The sequence below is a fragment of the Sparassis crispa genome (genome assembly GCF_003851025.1).
Source record: "Sparassis crispa DNA, contig_000008F, whole genome shotgun sequence".
Classification (NCBI taxonomy): Eukaryota; Fungi; Basidiomycota; class Agaricomycetes; order Polyporales; family Sparassidaceae; genus Sparassis; species Sparassis crispa.
In genome coordinates this window covers 1401942-1422951 of record NW_020939755.1, presented here as the reverse complement: position 1 = coordinate 1422951, position 21010 = coordinate 1401942, and the positions used below count along the sequence as shown (strand labels likewise).

Genomic DNA, 21010 nt, shown 5'->3' with positions numbered 1-21010 from the left:
CGAATAAGAATAGAGTACGGATTAAAGTATGACCTTCAATGTATTAGTTTGACCAGCAATGCGTTGACACGAAAGACAGAGAGGCCAGATGCCCTTGGTGGTTGCGAATAAGGGACACAGTGGAGAAGTGGTGTCTCGGAGACGCGCGAATGGTCAAAAATGTCATGTTACGTAAGGGAACTATGGCGCCTCCGGAGCCAGACTCTCGGCTCCCTTCGAGGCCTGCAATGGTAACAACTTGAAGCCGTTCATCGCGGTCTTTATTCCTACTAATAACTGTGGGCAATGATTGGGGAAAACCCCCAGGGTCGTGCAGAAACAACCAACGCAAGCCGTGTTTTCCCTCCTCTCTATGTCTCCACCGGGGACGTATCCATTGATAGGCTCGCCTTTTTCCACATATTGGAAAGACTGAAGGTGAGCCTTGTGATTGATGCTTTGACATAGTGAAAAACTGAAAAACGTCGACACTTTTTTTTCGCACGCAACAGACTCAGAAACGGACTGGATGGGTCGACCACAAGGTCTTCTTGACGCAGTTCCCAGAATCTCATTCATTTGTTTATGTTTGAGCAGGTTCCTGCCCCAGAAAGGTGACTATCAGATTGTTTTAATGAAACGTAGTTGTGTCTGCCGGCGATGCCGGAGGCATCACTCCAGTTAATACCTTGTTTATGAATATTGTCTTGACCTATGTCCCAGCTTTCACTCGTCTCTTCGTAGCTTGCCGTACTCATGAGTTTATACAATTTATTCAGCATTTCCGATCATATGTATAGAATGGCAATGCTTGCAATGTGCACATCCGATGCTCGTCTTGACTCGTCAAAGTGAGCGTTTATCTCCGTCCACCATCTGTCAGTACGCGTGATGTCTACTCAGATGTGTGATGATGTGTCTTGTCCACGATCTCGCTGAAGCACAGGGTGAGTTGTTTCAGCGACTCCCTTAGCTACGCAACTGACATTCATTTGTCCTATATCTTACAGTAGGTGATATCGCACCGCGTGAAGGCATGCCAAAGGCTGAAAAGAGACGCTTGGAAGCGGTATGTTTTCTCGATCACCGGAACGCGTCATGAATTTGAATTTGAGCTCCTACTTATTTACCAGGAAGCGATGCACAACTTCGTTCATGATATGCTTCACAACAGCGCTGCCGCTCAGCGCATAGAAGCTCTCTGGAAGGTATAGCTGCCTTCATTTGCTCGGCGGACGCATCCAATGGTATCCGTGGCACAGGAATACGAAGACGGCGAGAGTGATGAAGCCCGCTTTGTCAAAGGTGCGTAACCAACAGCCAATACTCTTGCTACTTTCGAATGTTCAAAAAATCACCCTTACTGTGTCATCATACAGATCTTGACAGATTCGAGATGGCTTCACAAGGTAAATTGTTTCACTTGAGTCGCAGTACGTTTATAGCTGGACCCTCGATTCGGTTTCAGCGTCAGAATACGAGAGGAAGCATTCTATGCAATTACAGCCCTTCCTCGATACTAGTCTTCCGTTCGTCCAACATCCCGAAGTGACAAGATGGGGACAAGATCTTATTGCCGAACGAGAGAGGATGCGTTAAATGACATTTTGCGCGCGAGGCAAATTGCTGTAGCTTTAAACATTCGAAGGACATATATCACTCGGTCAGCGACACTTGTATTATACTGCCCCTGAGATATGTCTTGTAGCCGCTTTCGTGCGCATCTCATCTGGACCGAGCTGCGCTGAGCGTAGTCTTCCCATGCAGAGACTCTCTAGATCTGCTTCAACCTTCGTGCGCGCCCAGGATATCCGTGTCTGACGAGGACCCCCGACAATTGGCGGAAATGCCTGATCCTGAGAAGCCCAAAATGTCCGTTAGCAGAAGCCGATTTCTGGCCTGAAATGTCCGCAAAAAACCAGGCCTCCGGCCCTCGGAGGTCAAATTTGTCCGGGTTTTGGACCAGGCATCGGTTCAGCACAGAAATGTCCGGGCTCCCAGATCAGGCCTCAGGAGGCTCCAATTTTTGTCCGTATTCACGAATCAGGCCTCGGGAGGCTCCAATTTTCAGAACTGCTTTCCGAGCTGCGAGAATGAAGGAATGAGCGTGCCCCTTTTGTAACACATCTGCAAAGGTGCATTTCCTATTGTAATATTACCACTTCTATATAGGTCTCAGTAGATCTGCCCACCTATATAGCCCTATGTAGAACCGTGTAGAAAAATGATCACTATGTACACGCCCAACCCTGTTTGGGCTGATCAACCCACCTGGAGCGCCAGCACGATCTGGGCTGATGGAAAGCCTGGCCGGCGGCTTATCCCGCACCTGAGGATGGCCTGATTGGCATTCAGCTTATGGGGACATCCTGTCGCCTCTTACGAAAAGCGACGCGAGCCAGGTCTCCGTCACCTCTCGGAATCGGGAGGTGATCTATGGATCATCGGGGTATGCTCCTCACTTTAGATAGAAAAATTATGTTGTGCACTTGTTTCAAATAAGTAGACATTGGTAGCTATGGTCTTAAAAAAAGCTGAGCTGATTTATTTGACGGGCCACCCAAGGGAAGGTTTGACTTCAGGCTTCCTTTGACTGCGTCCACAGCCGACCATGCCGTGCTCACCTGGAGCGAGAACCGAGCGGAGTTGGAAAGTCATAAATATATCTTCTCGAAGGCGCCAGCTCACGTTCTGACCACCTCTTCCTTTGAGCCCACAACCTCTCGAACTCAAGTGCGTCGACTTCTCACCCTAAGACAGTGGCGATGGAGTTAGTAAGTACATCATTCATTTGCTCGATGCTTTGATGAACACAAAGGTGGCAGTGGCGGAGGCGGTGGAGATCGTGCTGCTGGAGGTGATGTGGGAGTTTTCAGCTTTGGGGCCAGCACTGCGGTCCTCTTTCAGGTCACAGCGGCACCACACTGACTTGGCCTTCGACAAACAGAAATTTTCAGCGCGCGGTTTGCACTCTGCACAAGGTTGTGAAAGGTATGCCCTGCCGTCACAGCCGGCATGAGTGGTTACTTACGCCCCACCGTCCTGGCAGGATTCTTGTTGACATCTGCACGACGCGCATGGACGGTTGCCAGAGTATTTTATTGTTACATAGTTAGACATGTATTGTGTAGTCGAGGCAACAAATATATTTTGGTGCAAATTATTTTTCTGAAATCCTCGTCGGGCTCAAGCCGGGCAAATTCGGCAAGCACAAAACCAGTCAACCCGAACAGACGGCCCGCTTGGCGCCTAACAGTTGTTCGGCTGCACGAAATTCAAGATCCGTAAGCTGGCTGGCGTGGCGCTGAACGGTCAGCTCAGCTAGACCCCTTCGATCATCTGCCCATCAGAGGTGGGTCTCGAGAGGACCCCTGAATATACCCTAAGACGTCGTATCCAAAATCATCGATTTTCCAATTTTTTGTCCGGACTTTTTTCAGCAGGTTTTGGGAGTTTTTTGTCCGGATGCGGAGACGATGGCGACTTTTCCGAAAAATTGTCCGGACAACGGAGACGGCATTACAAGTCCCAAATTTTTGTCCGGATGGTGAAAACGGCCTATAAAACCTCAAATTTTTGTCCGGATGGCACAAATGGCCTATAAGAACTGATTGTTTTGTCCGGATAGCACAGAGGAAACAGGTGATAGCATCAGTTGGCACAGTAGTGGTAGAATGCATGTACTGTAGATTACTACTAGGGTACTTCTACTTCTATTCACTCTGTTTCCTCTGATATAGAAAAGGAATCTTGTGCCCAACAATCACAGTGAGAAGCTGAGAAGTTCAATGATTGGATGCTGATGCAAAACTGAACATTGCCGCTTAAGGTGAACCTAGGCTCTCAGTAGTGGAAAGATTACAGCGCTTTGCAAGTATATGCGGAATCGTTGTCGATGGATTTTGCACCGAGCTCAGGACCCGAAACCGCTCAGCCACTGCAGCCACTGGTAAATTGCCCAATTGATCAGGTCCGAGAGTCCGAGCCTAGCCAAAACCAGAGAGACCGTGCCCAGAGTGTCTCATCAACCAATCGCCCCACGTGGGTTTTCTATGGCATCCTAATGCAGGAGCTTAGACAAGCTTTGGGCATGCCTCGGACAACTGCTTTTGGGAAATTCGCGTCACCGATGGCCCTCCCGGTATCCTCCGCTAGACTTCCGGTAGTAACGTGCCACTACAACAGTTTGGGGTCCTGGGCTCGGGGCAAGCTCGGGGCGCCTGAGGCCAAAAATCCATCGACGACGATTCCGCATATACTTGCAAAGCGCTGTAAACATATCCCCGATGTGCATTTCTTGGGACTCAAACACATGCTCGCACAAATTAGCAGATCTCCGGTACACACTCCAGCCAACCGCTACGACATACAACTATAGGCCCGAAAAATGTCCGGACGGTCAGATGGCCTCCGAGGGACCTCGAATTTTATGTCCGGATGAACCGCACGGCGGTCGACCGTTTTTGTCCTGTTTTTGTCCGGATGGGATACGGCGTCCAGCTGAAAACCTCCAAATTTTTGTCCGGATATGGAAACGACGTCCTAGGGTATATTCAGGGGTCCTGTCTCGAGAGGGTCCCGGGATATGCGTATTCACTCTCTGGCTAAGGTCATCCGAACATTTCCGGAGCATCCTCCGGCACCACTCATCATCTTATCGGTTTTAGCTGATTACCAGCCCTCCAAGGGATGGCCGTGTAGGACTCGGGAGAATTTTGAATCTAGTGAATCTTTCGGCAACGGAAGCCGGGACACGTTGCGTCTGCGAGAGCATTCACGCATTTTCTAGCTGAGCTACAGGATGCTAGCTAACCTGAGTCGTTTCTTCCAGAGGTGTGGCTGACTATGCTGCTTACTTGCTAATAAGGAGGAGGTCCATTTCTTCAGTCTAGTGAGTTGCGGACGGTGAGTATGACACCCGTCTTGTCTTGACCCCTGACACTGTCCTCGCGGGCCCTATGGTCCCACCGTTGTACTCTGCTCCTTACCGTAGTAAAATGACTGTTAGCGGTATGCTCTATGTACCTCGAATTCTCCAATAAATAAGATACACCTGCCAGAATTTTATTTCGTAAGAATCATACCTGGACCGGAGCAAGTTGTCAACAGGTTGTCGGACCAAAAGGTGCCGCAGGGCGCCGCATGCTGGCATGTCTCCATCTGTGATCCTAAAGATAGATTTTCTGCATGTCTACAGGGGGCTACAGGCCTCTCGCCCAATGCTGCTACAAGTCTATATTGACCTACCATAGGGCATCCTGTTCTACAGAGCTCTATATACAGGGGACTTGGCAATGAGACTCGTAGTCCCTAGCCGAGCTACATAGTGCTATGTAGACTTCTTGCAACTTCCAGATGCATTCTGTCTATTACTTGAGATGGAATTCAAGGCTACTACGATAGTGACATCGTAAGGTAAGTACCTTCTACTGTTCTTAGTAAGTTTCCATCTTGAAGACACTTATGTGAGGCCGCTGAGATGTCAACTACAAACTTCGAAGCGGCGTGTCTGTGCGACCAGACAGCACCTAGAGAGCCTCTGAAGACAGTAGTAAGTCTGAGCCTGTCCGAGAGCCCCCTTCCGCCCCGGTGCCGGCCTCATACATAGATAGGTTCCGAGTCGGCCGGGGTCGAACTTTGTCCGGAGGGGGATCAGGCATCAATGATGTCTGGTACGTCTGTCCGTGAAAAACCTCAGGCCGTCCACGGGTTGACCCCCTGATTTGTCCGTGAAAAATCAGGGATGGCGCTCTCAAAAGTCCAAATTTTGTCCGAAATCGGCTCAGGGATCCTCCCCAATTGTCGGGGGTCCTGTCTGACGCCGCTGAGCGATGAGCGCTACTACGAGATTCACGATCGATCGAAAAATTGAAGTATATCCGACTCTTGTGTAGGCTAACCCGGCAATTGGCTGTATCTGAATTTCTCCCAGCCATGGCTGTGCCAATTGGTAGGCATTGCACTCACCATGCAGTACGGTGTTGATTTTGATAGGCTCACGTCTCATCAAGCTTTGCTCTCCGTATACGACAAGGCAAATCTAGTCGACTTCGCAAGCGGGCTCCATGCAGCCGGAGTGCGTCTCTTGGGATCAGGAGGTACCGCGAAGAAAATCCGGGAGGCTGGAATTCCCATAGAGTGCATTCTCTTGGACATGCTTCCTTCTCTCACTCACTAACGGTGGTGGTCGTAGAGATGTTTCGGACATCACAAAAGCGCCCGAGATGCTCGGAGGGAGGGTGAAGACCCTGCATCCGACAGTACACGGTGGTGAGCACTGTTGCATTATATACTTCCGAACTGCAGATGGATGAAGTCGCACGTCAACCATTCAAAGGCATCCTTGCAAGATCCATCCCCTCCGACGAGCAAGACCTCAAAGCGCAGTCAATCTCGCCCATTTCCATTGTTGTGTGCAATCTGTACCCTTTCACTTCGACCATTGCGCGACCAGGATGCACGCTCACTGATGCTGTTGAGGAGATCGACATCGGCGGAGTGACTCTCCTTCGTGCAGCGGCGAAGAACCACGAGCGTGTTTCCGTGCTCTCAGACCCCTCGGATTACACCGAGTTCCTCGATGCTTGGAACAAGGGTGACGGAGATGTTGGCCAATCGATTCGCAGCAAGCTTGCATTGAAGGCGTTCGAGATGACGGCGGAGTATGATGATGCTATCAGCGGTTATTTCAGGGTGCAGTACGCCTCTGCAGATTTGCCGCCGAAGAAGCTTGCCGGACCTGTGCAGCGCATGACACTGAGGTATGGTGCCAACCCTCACCAGAAGCCTGCTCAGGCGTATGTTACTGAGGGAGAGTTGCCATTCAAGGGTAAGTAGGACACTCCAGTGCTGCTACTCTTGCGGCTTCACAGCGCTCCCTTCTACCAACAGCCCTTTGCGGTTCGCCTGGCTACATTAATCTGCTCGATGCTCTTAATGCATATGCTCTCGTTAAGGAGCTGCAGGAAGCACTCAACCTCCCCGCTGCTGCATCTTTCAAGCACGTATCTCCTGCTGGCGCAGCTGTCGGAGTCGCGCTTGACGAGACCGAGAAGAAGGTGTACGGTGTTGATGACCTCAAGGAACCTCTCACCCCGCTCGCATGTGCCTATGCGCGCGCTCGCGGTGTGTTTCCAGTCAACTGCCTTTTTTCACGAAGCTGACGGCAGCACACAGGCGCGGATCGCATGTCCTCGTTCGGAGACTTCATCGCGCTCTCCGCACCCTGTGATCTGGCCACTGCGCGCGTCATCTCGCGTGAAGTTTCAGACGGAATCATAGCTCCAGGTTATTCCACCGAGGCACTTGACGTTCTCTCAAAGAAGAAGGGGGGCAAGTACTGCGTGCTTCAGGTAGCAACACCTCCTTGCTCCGATATTCCAGTTATTAACAACCTTCTAGATTGACCCGTCATACCAGCCGGCAGAAGTCGAGACGAGGCAGGTCTATGGCGTCCACATGCAACAAAAGCGCAACGACGCGAAGATCGACGCGAGTCTCTTCCAGAATATCGTCACCAAGAACAAAGCGGTTCGCTTCCTCTTCCGGCTATCGTAGAGGCTATTCTCACTAATTTCGTTCTGCAGCTGCCTGCACAAGCACGGACTGATCTAATCGTCGCGACTCTCGCGCTCAAGTACACGCAATCCAACAGCGTCGCGTACGCCTACCGCGGCGCTATTGTCGGCATCGGCGCCGGCCAGCAATCGCGCATCCACTGCACGCGTCTCGCGGGCACGAAGGCCGATCTCTGGTGGCTGCGCCACCATTCCCGTGTGCTCGCCCTACCCTTCAAGAAGGGCGTCAAGCGCGCGGAGAAGGCGAACGCTATCGACCTCTTCGTCGGCGGTGAGGTCCTCGAGGGCGCGGAGAAGGCGCAGTGGGAGAGCCTCTTCGAGGAGGTGCCGCAGCCGCTCAGCGCGGAGGAGCGTGCGAGCTACGGCAAGCAGCTCGACGGCGTGGCGTGCTCCAGCGACGCGTTCTTCCCCTTCCCCGACAACGTGCACCGTGCTAGGAGGAGTGGGGTGAAGTACTTGGCGGCGCCAAGCGGAAGCGTGATGGATGTGGAGTGCATCAAGGCTGCTGATGAGCACGATATGGTGTTTGCGCACACGTCAATCAGGCTGTTCCACCACTAGTTGCAGACGATGAAACGAAAGTTGCGGGAGTGCGGAAGTGTCACAAATGTATCTGACAACAACGAAGTTGCAATAATGTATCACTCGAGTCTAAAGATCTCCTATTGTGATGATCCAAACAATGTCATGTCGACCACACAATCACCGTTGCATGAACAAGGCATCGCTAATTACAGTGATTAGCGACATGGGGTATGGAACGAACATGGCGGTAACCTGATAATCAGTGCTCCGTCCAGTCCAATGGAGCAGCTTCGAATACAGGGGCCAAATCCTGCAGTACAGTCTTGCATTACAGAGCGACTACGGCAATGGGACTCGCCGTTTCGTCTACACTCTTCTTTCTATGCACGTTCATATGGCGCGACAGCTGATCCGGCCGTGCGAACGACTTCGCGCAGTCAGGTTCCGTGCACTGGTACGGACGAGCGCCTGTGTGTGTACGCAGCTGCGAAGATTGCGGACAGTTAGTCCATAAAGATTTAAAAAAAGAGCAGACGTACATGCTTCGACAGGTTCGATGACTCTGCGAATGCCCTGCACGATATTCAACATCACTTCGGTGATTGAGGTTTCCAGATTTTTTTGCTGCTCACCTCTCGCAGTATGTGCATTTGAAGGGTCGGTGCCCGTTATGCGTGCGCTTGTGGATAGTGAGTGCACCTGTGATGGCAAAGGCCTTGCCACATCCGGGGAAGTCACAAGCGTACGGCTCTGCATGACCAGTAAGGTCAGCCAGACGAACGAAAATTGTATCGCATTTACTCGCTTTCTTGCGTGTGGCGACGCATGTGCTGCGCAAGTGTCGCCGCCTCGGAGAAATTCTGGCTGCAAATCTTGCACTGGAAGGGACGATGACCTGTGTGACTCTACAATAATCAAAGCATCAACGCTGCGCATGATAATTTCCGGGATGAAAACGCTCCCACTTGCAAATGTCGCAGAATTTTCTGCTTACTGGCGAAACCGTGCTCGCCGTGCCGGGAACAGGCTTCCCAGTGACAATCATAGTGAGCCTTACCCCCACCGACGTGGGTCGCAGTAATATGCACGGTCAGATCCTCGCATGACGAAAAGGATTGTCCGCAGCCTTCCCATCCACAGATGTGCGAGGACGGTGCAGAGCAGTCGTGCTCAGGCAGCGGAGTCGGCGGTCCATGCATGGGCGAAGCGGGCGCCAAGATGGGCGCGGACGGTGCGGTAGTCATGGAATGAGCGTCGGGCGTGGAAAGCGGGGATATATTGGACGTTAGTGAAAAGGTCCCTAGAGTTTCATCTTGCTTGGACGAGCGGGTCGGAAGCCCCAGATGGTGTTCGAGTAAATGGCTGGCAAGGACCTCCATCACGCTGTTGACTGCATTCCTGGTGGACGGACCTGGGATAGACTGCGGCGTCGGGTAGACCTGGCAGTCTGCCCACATGCACGAGAGCGAGTTGGGGTCCATGTTGGCGGCCACAGCTTGCTGCAGTGCCTGCGCTGACTTGGGAGCAGGAATAGGGACAGAAGACAAAGACTCCGCAGGGAGCGGCGACGGCAAACGCAGATGGGTGAGATTGACATGGCCGACCAGCTCGGAAAGAGAGGTGAACGTTTCCGAGCAATTACCCCACATGCACTTCATTGCTGAAGACTGGTTCTCCTGGGTCTGAGGGACTTGAACTTCCGCGCTAGGCAAATACAGAGGGGGCTGGTGATGTAGATGCTGCGTCATGGGCTCGGTGAGTCCTTGACTCTTCTGCGGCGCTGTCGCGGGAGAAGGATGGATCGATGCATTTGGGATAATATGGGGGAAGAGCGGTGGGTTGCTACTACTGCCTGCTTGTGAACGGCTCATACGCGGATCGGCTCCGGGGCTGCCACAAAGAAGAGCTTCCAGGGTAGCAGTATCCCAGGTGAATCCGGGAGTATTCGGAGCCACGTCCGTAGGAAAAGAGCGAGGCTGAGAGAAATACTCATGAAAATCCGTGCAGCACTCGAACTGAACAAAGGGACAGGTTAATAGTCCGTTGCCCACACCAAATCTGGATGTCGACGCACAAAGTCTTCAAGCGAAGTGCAGTCCGCACCATCGTGGCACGGCTCATTTGCACGATGATTCTCGTTGCAAGGAGGGTCTTGGTGATGTGCATCATTGCAAGGTACAACCACACACTGATCAGTGCACTCAGGTGTCAATCCGACGGTGCAAGGAGCATCCGCGCACTCCTGGACGCACTCCTCGCAAGCGAGCGGAGCAACACCGCCATGCTCAGCGCAGTGGCAGACCGGGTCACTGCTTGTACTCGAACGAAAACGAGGGTCGGCCATCGCCTCGAGGACAGCCTCGTTAGTAGTCCTGAGTGCAGAAAACTGCTGATATCTCGAAAACGAGACAGTGGATGAAGCAGAAGAAAAGCAGGGGGAATGAGGCGGCGGGGAATATCGAGAGGTTGCGATGGAGAGCGGATGAAGGAAAAAGTTAGTGGGAGATAGCGGGGCACTTTCTGATGAGGCACCCATGTTGCAATACAACTACACAGAAGGAGTACCCGTCCAGTCACCATCCAGTCACCGCGGCGCATACCCGTTGCTTACGTCATCCATAAATTTCCCTTTTAGGACGGACACCGAAACTCCAGCCAATCAGGGAGGTCCTGTCTGGCCAATTAGCTCCGCGCTCTTCTCGAACGAAGTCGACGGCGACCTCGGTCCGCGTCCTTTGCATATCCACCACTCACAACCTGAGAGTATCCCGAAGCCCGGCATGAAAACTTTGAAGATCTTCAGTTCTGCCGAGGTAGAAACCGGTGGTCATAATTGCGCAAACGGTAGCCGCAATTAATGTCCGTGCTCCCGCACGAATCCAATCTTCTATGTACCCAAGGTAGAGCGTGAACAAGTCCACACTCGTGTGCAATAGATCAATTTGATGAGTTTCTATTTCTCCATTCCAACGCAGAGGCATCTCATTTCGACAATTTTGAAGGTGCATTGCTTGAAGTAGACTTCTGTCACACGACATATCGATTTGAAAGAACGAGGCGAGAGCGCGCGCCAAAACCATTCAAACGATGAACCGATGGTGCACTGGATGTTTGGGAAGAATGCACATCTGTGACTTCGTCGCCGATCCCGTGGTTAAGCTGATACGAGGCAGTTCTCAGCGATGTCTCAGCACGATGATCATTGGCAATTGCATCGCCGCTAGTCACCCGTCCAACCAAGTCTGCGCAGATCCCGTTTGCACTCCTGCGTCTCGCTCCTCACCCTCGCCCTGTCCTTCACAACTTGCGCGAAGCCGCCGTCGCGCCCATCCACGAGGCTCAGCAGCCGCTCGTACTCCTCGATCTGCCTGTCCAGCACGCGTTCTTCCTCCCTCTGTGTGTGCTGTTTCGCAGCCAATTTTCCATGCGCTACGACTAGTGCACGACTCATGGTCGCATCAGGGTTTTTCGAAGACGTGCGACCATAGAGCGCCGTGTGAGCGCGTGCACGGATGAGCGAGAGCCTGAGGAGGCATGTCTCGATCGTCATGGAGAGCACATCTGCTTTTGCGACGCGAGAAGCATTCAAGATGGGAGGAAGTGTCGTCAGAGCATTGATCAAGACCTCTTCTAAGCGCGGGTGAATCTGCGAGGACGTCAATCGATGTAGAGGTCTTGCATGAAGATTGAGTACCTCGTTGATGTCGTTCACCAGATTTTGCGTGCGAACATAGTGCTCTTTCAGTTCCGCCCTTTGTTGGACTATTCGTTCTTTCTGCAGGCGAATGTTTTCCGGAAGCTCGAATGCACTTTGGAGGCGTTCTTCCTCTGTTGCATCTACTCGCGTCAGTTGTGTCTGAATAGACCTACAACATATAGAAGCTACCTTCTTCGTCTGACCAGAACTCTACCACGGTCAGTAACGTCCGTTTCAGCTCAACCAATAGTTGTTTCTGGATTTGCGATGTCATCTATAGCCAGTGAGCGTCCTCATTTTCGAATTCAGCGAGCGCGTCAGACTCCTCACCAGAGTCGACGGAGAACCGAAGCGCTTCAGGTCGGTTTCCGACAGGCCTCCGGAGACACATCTTTCGACATCTTCATCATTCTCAGTTGCCTCTACGGACTCTGGATTTGCTAGGACAGTGGTACAATGCTGCGGTGTCTGATCGAGTAGCGAGATGGCAGACGCGTAGGTGAGTCCGTCCACAAGTCTCTGTGCATCCGGGCCTGAGTGCCTTCTTGCGACTTGTTCCAGATGTTCATGGAGGATCTTGCCTCGGAGGTATGTTCTTCGGCTTCTCTCTTGGTGGTCATTTTCCTTCGCGGAGTGGGACATCGTTCCGAGTCAGTGGGGCGAGTACGCGTCCGGCAGATTGCGCGTTCGGCCGGCCGTGTCACGATCTGTCACGATTCACGTGATTGCACCGTTTTTGTTGTCTCCAGAGAGATCGCACGACGATGAGACCATTGTCCTTTGTTCTGAGCAGAGCTCATGTGCATATGAGTTCTCCTGTATCTTCCGATGTTGCCAAGTTGGTCAAGCCTCAGGTGATTTAACTCTTGCATGATCCACTGTTGTGACGTGGTCACATTTCGCCGTGGCCGATGCCGAGGAAACACGCGAGTGGTGCCGCCGGGAGGCAGTGGCGAGACACTCAGTCGACGCGCAATCTCTTCCGACCTGCTCTCGTCATGACGCCTCTTCACGGCAGACACGACTTCGCACTTTAAAAGACTGTGTCCCATCCCAACAACGCATCTGTACCTCGAGTCCTCCTTACATCCTCTAAGTAGCCGACAACCGAATTCATTCACCTCTGTGTCGCACATAATGTATCCGTACTACCGCGGCTTCTGCCACCGCGGCGGCTCTCGCATCCTCTGGTTCATCATCGGCGCAGCGACCGCTGGCATCTGGATGCGGTCGCACGAGGCCCGCGAGTGGAAGCGGAGCCATTGCTGGCGCGATCGCATCCCGCAGGAGGCGTATCCGGCGCCCGGCACGTTCCCACCTGTACCTGCAGCGCCCCCCGCCGCCGCTACTGCCGACGCCAACCAAGGCGCTCCTGAAGGCGCGCTGGAGCAGCGTGAGCGGAGGTGGAGCTGGAACTGGCAGCGGGGCGACTGGGATATCCAGAATAACCACCGTCACCGGCATGGACGTATGGATGCGAGGGCGAGCGCGGACGAGAATGCGAATGCAAACGGGGAGGCCAGTACGTGGGACAAGCGACGGAGCTGGCCCCCGTCTGGCACGCCGCCGACGCCCATGCCGACGGACAAGTGGGAGGAGGAGCGGCAGCGCATCCAAGATTTCGGCAACAAGGCTACTGACACCGTGCGTATACGCCAATTGTTCTCCTCGCGATTTGACTGATCTGGCTTTTAGATCTCCGATATGTCGGAGGCGACACTTGAGACGCTTCTGTCGACAGTTCAGTCTCTCAAGGCTGTAAGTTTTTCTACTCCTCTGAGCTTTTGGGATGCTCATATCACGGAACTTTGCAGAAGCTCGCGGAGACGCGCGCGAAGCGCGAGGAAGAGATGGAGCAGCTGCGGAACCAACGCTTCGAGCAGTTCAAAGAATACGAAGAGTGGAAGAGGCAGCAACAACAAGAGCAGGAGAAAGAGAAGGAGAAGGATAAGCCTCGCCATATCGTCTAAGTTATCCTCTTTTATAACATCATCGTATGTCCTATGTACCCCAGCTCCCGCTACGTTGTGTATCAGCTTCTTGCACATCGGATAGTGTATTCTATAAACACCCGCATGACTATAAATCTGTTTGCATTCGCTGAGTTCAGAGCAAGCCCTCGAGCTCGCGGACAGTCGTAAAGCTACATGTAGTACGTATCTATTCGTCGGCTCGGTAGCAGCGGCTACGGCCGATCTTACACCTGTCCAGCGACAATGTCCAGTGCGTTTTCCCTCCTGGATACATACGCCGGCGCGCGGGGGTCGATTTTGCCTTGTGCCTCGGCTGTATAGAAAACGTTAAGCATGCAGAAATAAGCGAAATGGGAGAACGCACGTGGGGCAGACCAGAAGTAGATGACCAGCCCGAGGATGACCACCGCGAATGCGGGGAAGTACAGCCAGTACACCCTGTAATGCTGCAGAAATGAACAAAGACATGACGTGATGCACAAGCGAGAAGGGCGGGGACGTACGAAGAGGAACAGCCCGAAGAGCAGCCCGTAGAAGTCGCTCGACAGCAAGCTGAGGTTGTAGTACGTGGACGAGGCCATACGGTACAAGATCGGCGCGACGGTGTACAGAATGAACATTGACGCAGTGTATGCGATCAGGATCCCGACTTTATATCCACATTAGCAACGCTACACCGAGTATAAGAGAAGGAGCATACTGTTCTCTCCGCTCCACGTCGAGGTCGTCATCTGCTTGTGCTCAAGCCCCGCAGCCTGGATGCCATTGATGATCATGCCCCACATACCGAGCTGCCCGATGACCTCGTACAGCGGCGAGCGGCGCACAAAAAACTCCTCCGTAGCATTCGCTAGAATAACAGTCTGTGAGCAAGTAATTGGAAACATGGGAGAAACGCGAACCCACTGAAGCCATAGAGCGTGGCAGCGACGATCATGAAGGCGTCGCCCTTGCCACGATTTTGCGCCGGCCAGTCTTTGTCGGTGAGCTCGTCGGAAGCTACAAGCATGCCCAAGCCTCCGACACAGATGACTACGCCCTGTCAGAAATTGCATGTGTGTTGGGTAGGAAAGCGGGGCAGTGGAAGGAATGGACGTACGAAGAGCTGCGACCAGTGATACTTCGGACGCATATAAACCCAAGAGAAGAACAGGCATGCGGGGATTGCCCATGCGTCCAGAAGCATGCAGGAAAGGAGGGTCGTGTAATCGTAAGCCTGAGAAAAATACAGTTGATCGTGACACAATGGAAAAATAGACCGATGAGATCGCACCTTGACAGCCAAAAAGTTTCCTTCTACGTCGCAGGCAGCAAGGATGACATCTGCGATCAGGTACACTTGTAGGTCCAGGATCAGCGTGGAAAATCCGCAAGCGCTCACATTTCCAGCCATCTCTGAAGATCATTTTCAGCCATCCTTTAAATCCGTCTAATCGAAATGTAAATTCAACGACTGCTTCACGTCAAACACGAGGGCAGCTTACATTGATATATCGTGTAAGGCGTGTATACGATGAAAATTGAAAAATAGCTAGCCCAGAACCATTCATTTTCACGGCATGCACATTGCGTATGAGGCAACTCACAGGAAAAAAGTCTGAGTGGTCGGAAGCGCCCAGTTGCGCTGGACAAGCTCTGTTGTCGTGACATTCGTACAGGTAATACAGAGGGAGACAAGCTGGCCCGCTAGCAGCGACAGGATGAAGCGCTTCGTCCACAGACTGGCGAAACGACGCCAGAGGCTGGCGGAGAACGCACTGACCGACGAGTAGTCGAGTGGGGGGCGCACCGGAGGGACCGACACTAGGTCGACATGGATAGGAACCTCGAGCGTCTCGTCGATGTAATCCCGCTTGCTGTCTACCGGCGAAAGATCATGATGAGCGGGATCAATGATAGCGTCCAGGGTGGTCGACATCATAGTGTGGAAGAGAACCGAGACTCCTGGGAAGCGATAGCAGATGGTGGTGTCCTTATAAACCTACGAGGTCAAGGACACCGCGCTTGACCTGTTGAGGGGGTTTACGAGAAGACAGGCTAAGGAGAGAAGCAGGCCCTAGTAAACTCACGCATGTGGAGGCCAAACGGTACAAAAATTGTTATCAGTTGCCTTTCCAGGACGAAATCAGTGTACGATCGAGGCACGATCACATCAAGCTATTTTTAGTACCGTCTCTTGTCGACTTCCAACTTGAATGGGATAGCGTGCTAGTCTCTGTGACACAACTCATTCAATTGACTTGCAAACTTACTATCTTTGCCGCTTTACGACTGACACAGCTGAACATGCCCCGCGGAGCTTGCAATGTGCATGTGAATCGCGTCTCCGAGTTTTGGATCTTCGTTATCCAGAGCCGTCGATACAACTAATTAGATCTCTCTAGAGTTCATAAAAGCAGGGTCGCCGGCGGATTTCTTGCTCTCGGTGACGCCTTCAACGTCCGACAACTATTTAGTTCACATATGCCGGACTTAAAACCCACTTCGTCGATTGTCACCATTTCTGATTCTTGAGTGAGTATAAAAGCATGCCATGGTGGACCAACGACGGTGGCAATTCTCAGCAATTCTCTCGCTCAAGATAGCAAGCGCTGCTCGCCGACCGGCTACAGGTAATGCATATGAGCGCTACCAGTGTTGCACCGTACTGTACATTTTCGACCAACCCGGCGGAGGGTGTGACCTGTGACCCTCAGTAAAAACCAGAAGTCAAAGTGTAGTCAGCCAATTTCAAAATTTTGGCAAATTTGACTATTAATGACTACTTGTGACTATTCTTATGGTTTTCTTATAGTGCATGACCTCATATAGTTTAGACCATGTCTGTACAGTTATGTTCCAACCCCTCAGTGCAGAAAAAAGCAACATATGAGCTTCAGAATGTTATGTATTTTGAGATAATCAACTGTGGTGCCTGACTTTTACAGACTAGGATTTGATGGCATTTGATCACATAATTTCTTGGCATGATGAGTTTGGTGACTGTAAACAGACTTCTCTGGACTTTACACCATGGTGCCAAAATTTTGAATCTGATTGACTTCAGCCCAACAATACCAGACTTTAATTGACTTCCAGTTTTTACTGAGTGTGACCTCGAGGACCCAAACCGGCCAACCGGCTGGACCGGGTGTGACCGGGGACAGGACGGAATGTAGCGGCAAGGCGGCGGGGCAGTGGCATCGGAGGCGCCAGCGTACAGCGAGCCTTGCAGCTGCCGGATGGTCCACGGAGCTGTTGTATAGCCGGTGGTGACTGGAAAGCGGAGGTGTGTAATTAACAAGGACCATGCAATTTTGGCGCCGCAGGCCAGCAAAAAATGCCTCTTTTCCATTGGTTTGGGGTCGGCGGCGAGACTCGTTGTGACCCTCAGTAAAAACCGGAAGTCTCATAATGTCATATGTAATCACGTATAGTCTTATTTAGTCAAACGGCAGACATGTCATAGTCTACTGCTAGTCATCAAAACTGTGAAGTCGAGAATCAGAAGAAAACTGCCAAGACATTTGTCAGATAATAGTCTGCAGTAGTCAAGATGCTTCACCATGACATCACTGCTGTTAGAATGTGTTGAGCCCTTCTTCCAAATTCTCTTCCTCTGCTTCTTCAACCTCTCCTCTACTGCCAAGATATTTGTCAGATAATAGTCTGCAATAGTCAAGATGCTTCACAGTGACATACTGCTGTTAGAATGTGTTGAGCCCTTCTTTCAAATTCTCTTCCTCTGCTTCTCCAACCTTTCCTCTACTGCCAAGATATTTGTCAGATAATAGTCTGCAAAGTCAAGATGCTTCACAATGACATACTGCTGTTAGAATGTGTTGAGCCCTTCTTCCAAATTCTCTTCCTCTGCTTCTCCAACCTCTCCTCTTTCTTCTGGGGTCAGCCAATCAAGTACTGGATGCTTTCTGAGCACATAGACAGCAGTTTTGTAGTTCCAAACTCCAACAATATCCACAATTTCTGAAATTTGTGCAACCTTGATCTCATTAGACCACATTCCCTTCCAAGTCTTCAGTGGGTGTGTTATGTTATGGATTGGATGATAGACAACCATTTCCACACCATTAAATCTGTAGAATGCAAGGGCTTCACCAAAAATTGGAACCATGCCTCCAGCTGAATGTCCTTCAAAATAACGATGGGATCTCGAGGGAGGATTGCCACGGTGAAGTTCACTTAAGCGGCTATTCAAGACAGCCTTTTGACTGCCTACACGTAGCTTTCCATATCTTGTAACAGCTGAGTCTAGATCAAAGGCAACTTGCTGTGACTCTGAGATTGCTTGAAACTGCTGATAAAATTCTGTCCCCAAGTTATGCTCTTTTTTGGTTATATTGACCTTCGAAAAAAGTGAGGACTTGTTGGTTATGAGTTGATTGTGAGTGGGTGCGAGTGATGGATAGTAGAGAAGAAGGGATTCAACAAGTTGTCTTTCTAAAATCAAATTGGCCAAATTGGCAAATGATGCCTTCTTGGAACGAACTTTTGAACCAAGTTCTCCAATAGTTCTCTCCATGGTAGCTTGTGAGCCAAGGCGAACAGAGCCATACCATTTGATATGAAGTGGCACATGAATCAACTGAAAAATGCATAGCCGAAATCTTGAAATCTTCTCTGGATCAGCTCCAATGTAGAGTGTCTGGAACCCTGTTAGAAATGATACAATCTTGTCATGAAGCCATCTGATCTCCAAATCACTTCGTGGCTTGATAGTCATGGCAAACTCCACAATTTCCACAAACTGGAAAAAGTTGTAAGAAACCATAGTGTTGAAGCCTAGTTCAAGTCCAATTGGAAGAATATACCAGTGAAGCAAAGCCATCCATTCATAAATTTTGTATTGGCTTTGGCATTTCAAATATGGGTCGCGAACTGGTCCACAAAATGAGGGAGGAAGTGAAGACATTGCTTCTGAAACCAGGCTTCCAAATAATGCTGCCTTCTCTTTGCTGAGATAAATTGGGTCTTGAGGTGAACTATGAATGGTCCACATATCCCATATGAATGCCAGTTCATTTTCATAGTGGATGTGAAAGGGGTCCAAAGGAAAGAATGATGGATGTATAAATGCAGGACTTGCTGCAGCTAAAGGCATACGAGAAATTCCTGTTTCTCGTGTAATAGCCGCTTGCCCTCGTTTTGAGGTGGTGTGAAGAAGCTGCTCAATTATCTCCCAATATTTTGTTTCTGTCCGCAGTGGCAAATTATTGAGATCATAGAAAGGTGGGCGACTAGGATTATATCTTGCATTCTCTGGTGGTGAGATAGGATAATATTGTGCCTTTGCCCCTTTTTTTAGACTTGATCGTGCACCTTGGACTTCACTAAATCGGTCACCATGAAGTGCTGAATGTCCTGCCATCCCGTTCATTTTTGCAGAGCCTAGCATATCTCCAAGCACCATGCAAAGAAATGCATGATTCATAAAGTAGGAGGAATCAATGGCATCCCACATCCAGATTCCCTCGCTTGCCATGGCTAAATCTTCAAAGAGAGGATAGAGGAAGGATTCAAGGTTTCCTGGACTATGAGGGCCTGGAATAGCCATAGGAACGATGATCTGATGTGATTTATAGCGAAATTCGGGAGGAAGGTTGAGTAATATCAGGATAAGAATCCAGGTGTCTGATTGTTTCTTCATTGTAAGCTGAGCACCATCTGTGGATAAAGCGAATGCAATATCTCAAGGATCCTTGAACAGATTCATTCTTGTATAATGATGAATGTGCACATTAGAATCTGAAAAGTCTGAATATAGCCTTTGAGACTATAAAGCTGTGAATTTATTTGAAGCATATTAAAAATTCAAATAAAACTTACTTGTGAAGCATCCGCAAGCAATTTTAAGGCCTGCTGTAAACATTTATCTCTATAGCGTAGAAGCCTTGCAGTTTCCAGATTTGCAAACATAGCTTTAAGAACTGCTGTAAATGAGTTGTAAAGCATTTGTGCTTTTGGCTTGTTTTTGGCTCTGTAACATGACCTTCCACAAATTTGACCATCTCGAATATAGGGACAGGTATCCATTTTCTCGAATTGGCCAGTATATGCAATGCAGCTCCGCGGACACATATCAACTTGCAACAGCTTGGTGTCTGTCAAAGTGGCTGCTAACTTGCGTACCAAATATAGAGATTGAATATCCATGTAACTTGCATCTGCCAAAACCTTTCTATGATACTTGTATGCTTTCACAGTGCCATTGGATAGTTTCCATGCAATGTAATGTCGAAAAGATTGAAACTCCGAAGGAGTTAATTCACATGGTAGCGAGGCAGAGAATGGAGGTTCCAAAGGGCAGGAATATCCATGTAGCAGAATTTTCTGCAGATCGGTTCGCACTTGAGGATATTGAAAATCCATCAGCTCTATGATAGGCTCCATGCCATCGCTTTCATCCTGTGTGTCCTCGGTATCACTTGTATCAATACCACTTGTATCACTGTCCATTGTATCACCATCACTTGAGTAAGTTGCTTCTTGATCTTGAACTTGAGGAAGAAATGTAAGGAGGTCTTCTTCCTCATCCTCGTCTTCATCTGCTTCCTCGTCTTCTTCCTCGTCTTCTTCCTGGTCTTCTTCCTGGTCTTCTTCCTCATCATTGCTTATATTCTCCTCCATATTTTCATCAACCTCCATAGCCTGTCCTTGGTCCATATCTTCATCTGCTAAATCTTCTTCACCAGTTATAGTCAAATTCTTGTTCACATTCAAATCTAAGAATGTATCAGCTCTAAGTTTAATAAATGATCCACAAAATGGAGAGGTGAGAGTATAGTTAGTGAACTGGTAGCCAGAATCTATCCAGTCTGCTAACTGCCAGTGAGGCTCAACCTCACCACCATCTCTCTGATTTACTGATAACAAACCAGAACACTTACATGCAGCTGGTATATCACGAGAAGTTTGGAATGATGCATCCCGTAACGTCTGAGTGTTCAAGAGAATACAATTTTGAAGACAGTCTCGATAGGCTTCTGTGTGAAATGGTTGTTCAAGCTGTTCAACATCTTGGTAAAGGTGTTTTCGAAGAGTGGATAGACTACGCTCCTTGCCGGGATGACATTTGCTGCACTTGCAGATCATGTTGAATTCAGTTTAGAGGATGTGTAGCTTGTTAGAAAGGTGCAATGAGATGGTATGAGAGTAAGAGCAATGTGGCTGATAACCGCATTGCATCCGCCTGGTTGCAACGTGGTTGTTTCCTAATTTGGAGTGCTGACAAATCTGAGGAAGTTGAACTTCCAGACTTGGAT

The 21010-nt window shown here is 50.2% G+C and overlaps 6 protein-coding genes across 6 annotated transcripts; 3 read left to right on the top strand and 3 right to left on the bottom strand.

Moving 5' to 3' along the window:
* Positions 1–285: 285 nt before the first annotated feature.
* Positions 286–1578, top strand: SCP_0904890 (HD domain-containing protein; the record flags this gene model as incomplete). The annotated part of the gene is made up of 10 exons (XM_027761722.1): positions 286–417; positions 492–524; positions 577–593; positions 759–830; positions 883–926; positions 990–1048; positions 1113–1187; positions 1242–1284; positions 1359–1388; positions 1448–1578. 10 exons carry the CDS (start codon positions 286–288, stop codon positions 1576–1578), a joined length of 636 nt encoding a protein of 211 aa, XP_027617523.1.
* A 4335-nt stretch (positions 1579–5913) lies between these two features.
* On the top strand, positions 5914–8117 carry SCP_0904880 (Bifunctional purine biosynthesis protein; the record flags this gene model as incomplete). Its single annotated transcript, XM_027761721.1, has 8 exons — positions 5914–5929; positions 5991–6117; positions 6173–6249; positions 6317–6808; positions 6871–7104; positions 7156–7331; positions 7381–7509; positions 7566–8117. The coding sequence occupies 8 exons, from the start codon at positions 5914–5916 to the stop codon at positions 8115–8117; spliced, it is 1803 nt and encodes a 600-aa protein (XP_027617522.1).
* Positions 8118–8409: 292 nt separating this feature from the next.
* On the bottom strand, positions 8410–10617 carry SCP_0904870 (hypothetical protein; the record flags this gene model as incomplete). Its single annotated transcript, XM_027761720.1, has 6 exons — positions 8410–8565; positions 8621–8654; positions 8714–8831; positions 8887–8986; positions 9047–10096; positions 10156–10617. The coding sequence occupies 6 exons, from the start codon at positions 10615–10617 to the stop codon at positions 8410–8412; spliced, it is 1920 nt and encodes a 639-aa protein (XP_027617521.1).
* Positions 10618–11301: 684 nt separating this feature from the next.
* Positions 11302–12420, bottom strand: SCP_0904860 (hypothetical protein; the record flags this gene model as incomplete). Its single annotated transcript, XM_027761719.1, has 4 exons — positions 11302–11727; positions 11776–11918; positions 11968–12052; positions 12109–12420. The coding sequence occupies 4 exons, from the start codon at positions 12418–12420 to the stop codon at positions 11302–11304; spliced, it is 966 nt and encodes a 321-aa protein (XP_027617520.1).
* Positions 12421–12915: 495 nt separating this feature from the next.
* SCP_0904850 (hypothetical protein) lies at positions 12916–13748 on the top strand (the record flags this gene model as incomplete). The annotated part of the gene is made up of 3 exons (XM_027761718.1): positions 12916–13422; positions 13474–13536; positions 13593–13748. 3 exons carry the CDS (start codon positions 12916–12918, stop codon positions 13746–13748), a joined length of 726 nt encoding a protein of 241 aa, XP_027617519.1.
* A 227-nt stretch (positions 13749–13975) lies between these two features.
* SCP_0904840 (Uncharacterized solute carrier family 35 member) lies at positions 13976–15672 on the bottom strand (the record flags this gene model as incomplete). Its single annotated transcript, XM_027761717.1, has 10 exons — positions 13976–14064; positions 14116–14197; positions 14255–14400; positions 14452–14601; positions 14658–14790; positions 14851–14967; positions 15025–15074; positions 15133–15180; positions 15236–15282; positions 15338–15672. The coding sequence occupies 10 exons, from the start codon at positions 15670–15672 to the stop codon at positions 13976–13978; spliced, it is 1197 nt and encodes a 398-aa protein (XP_027617518.1).
* Positions 15673–21010: the final 5338 nt, after the last annotated feature.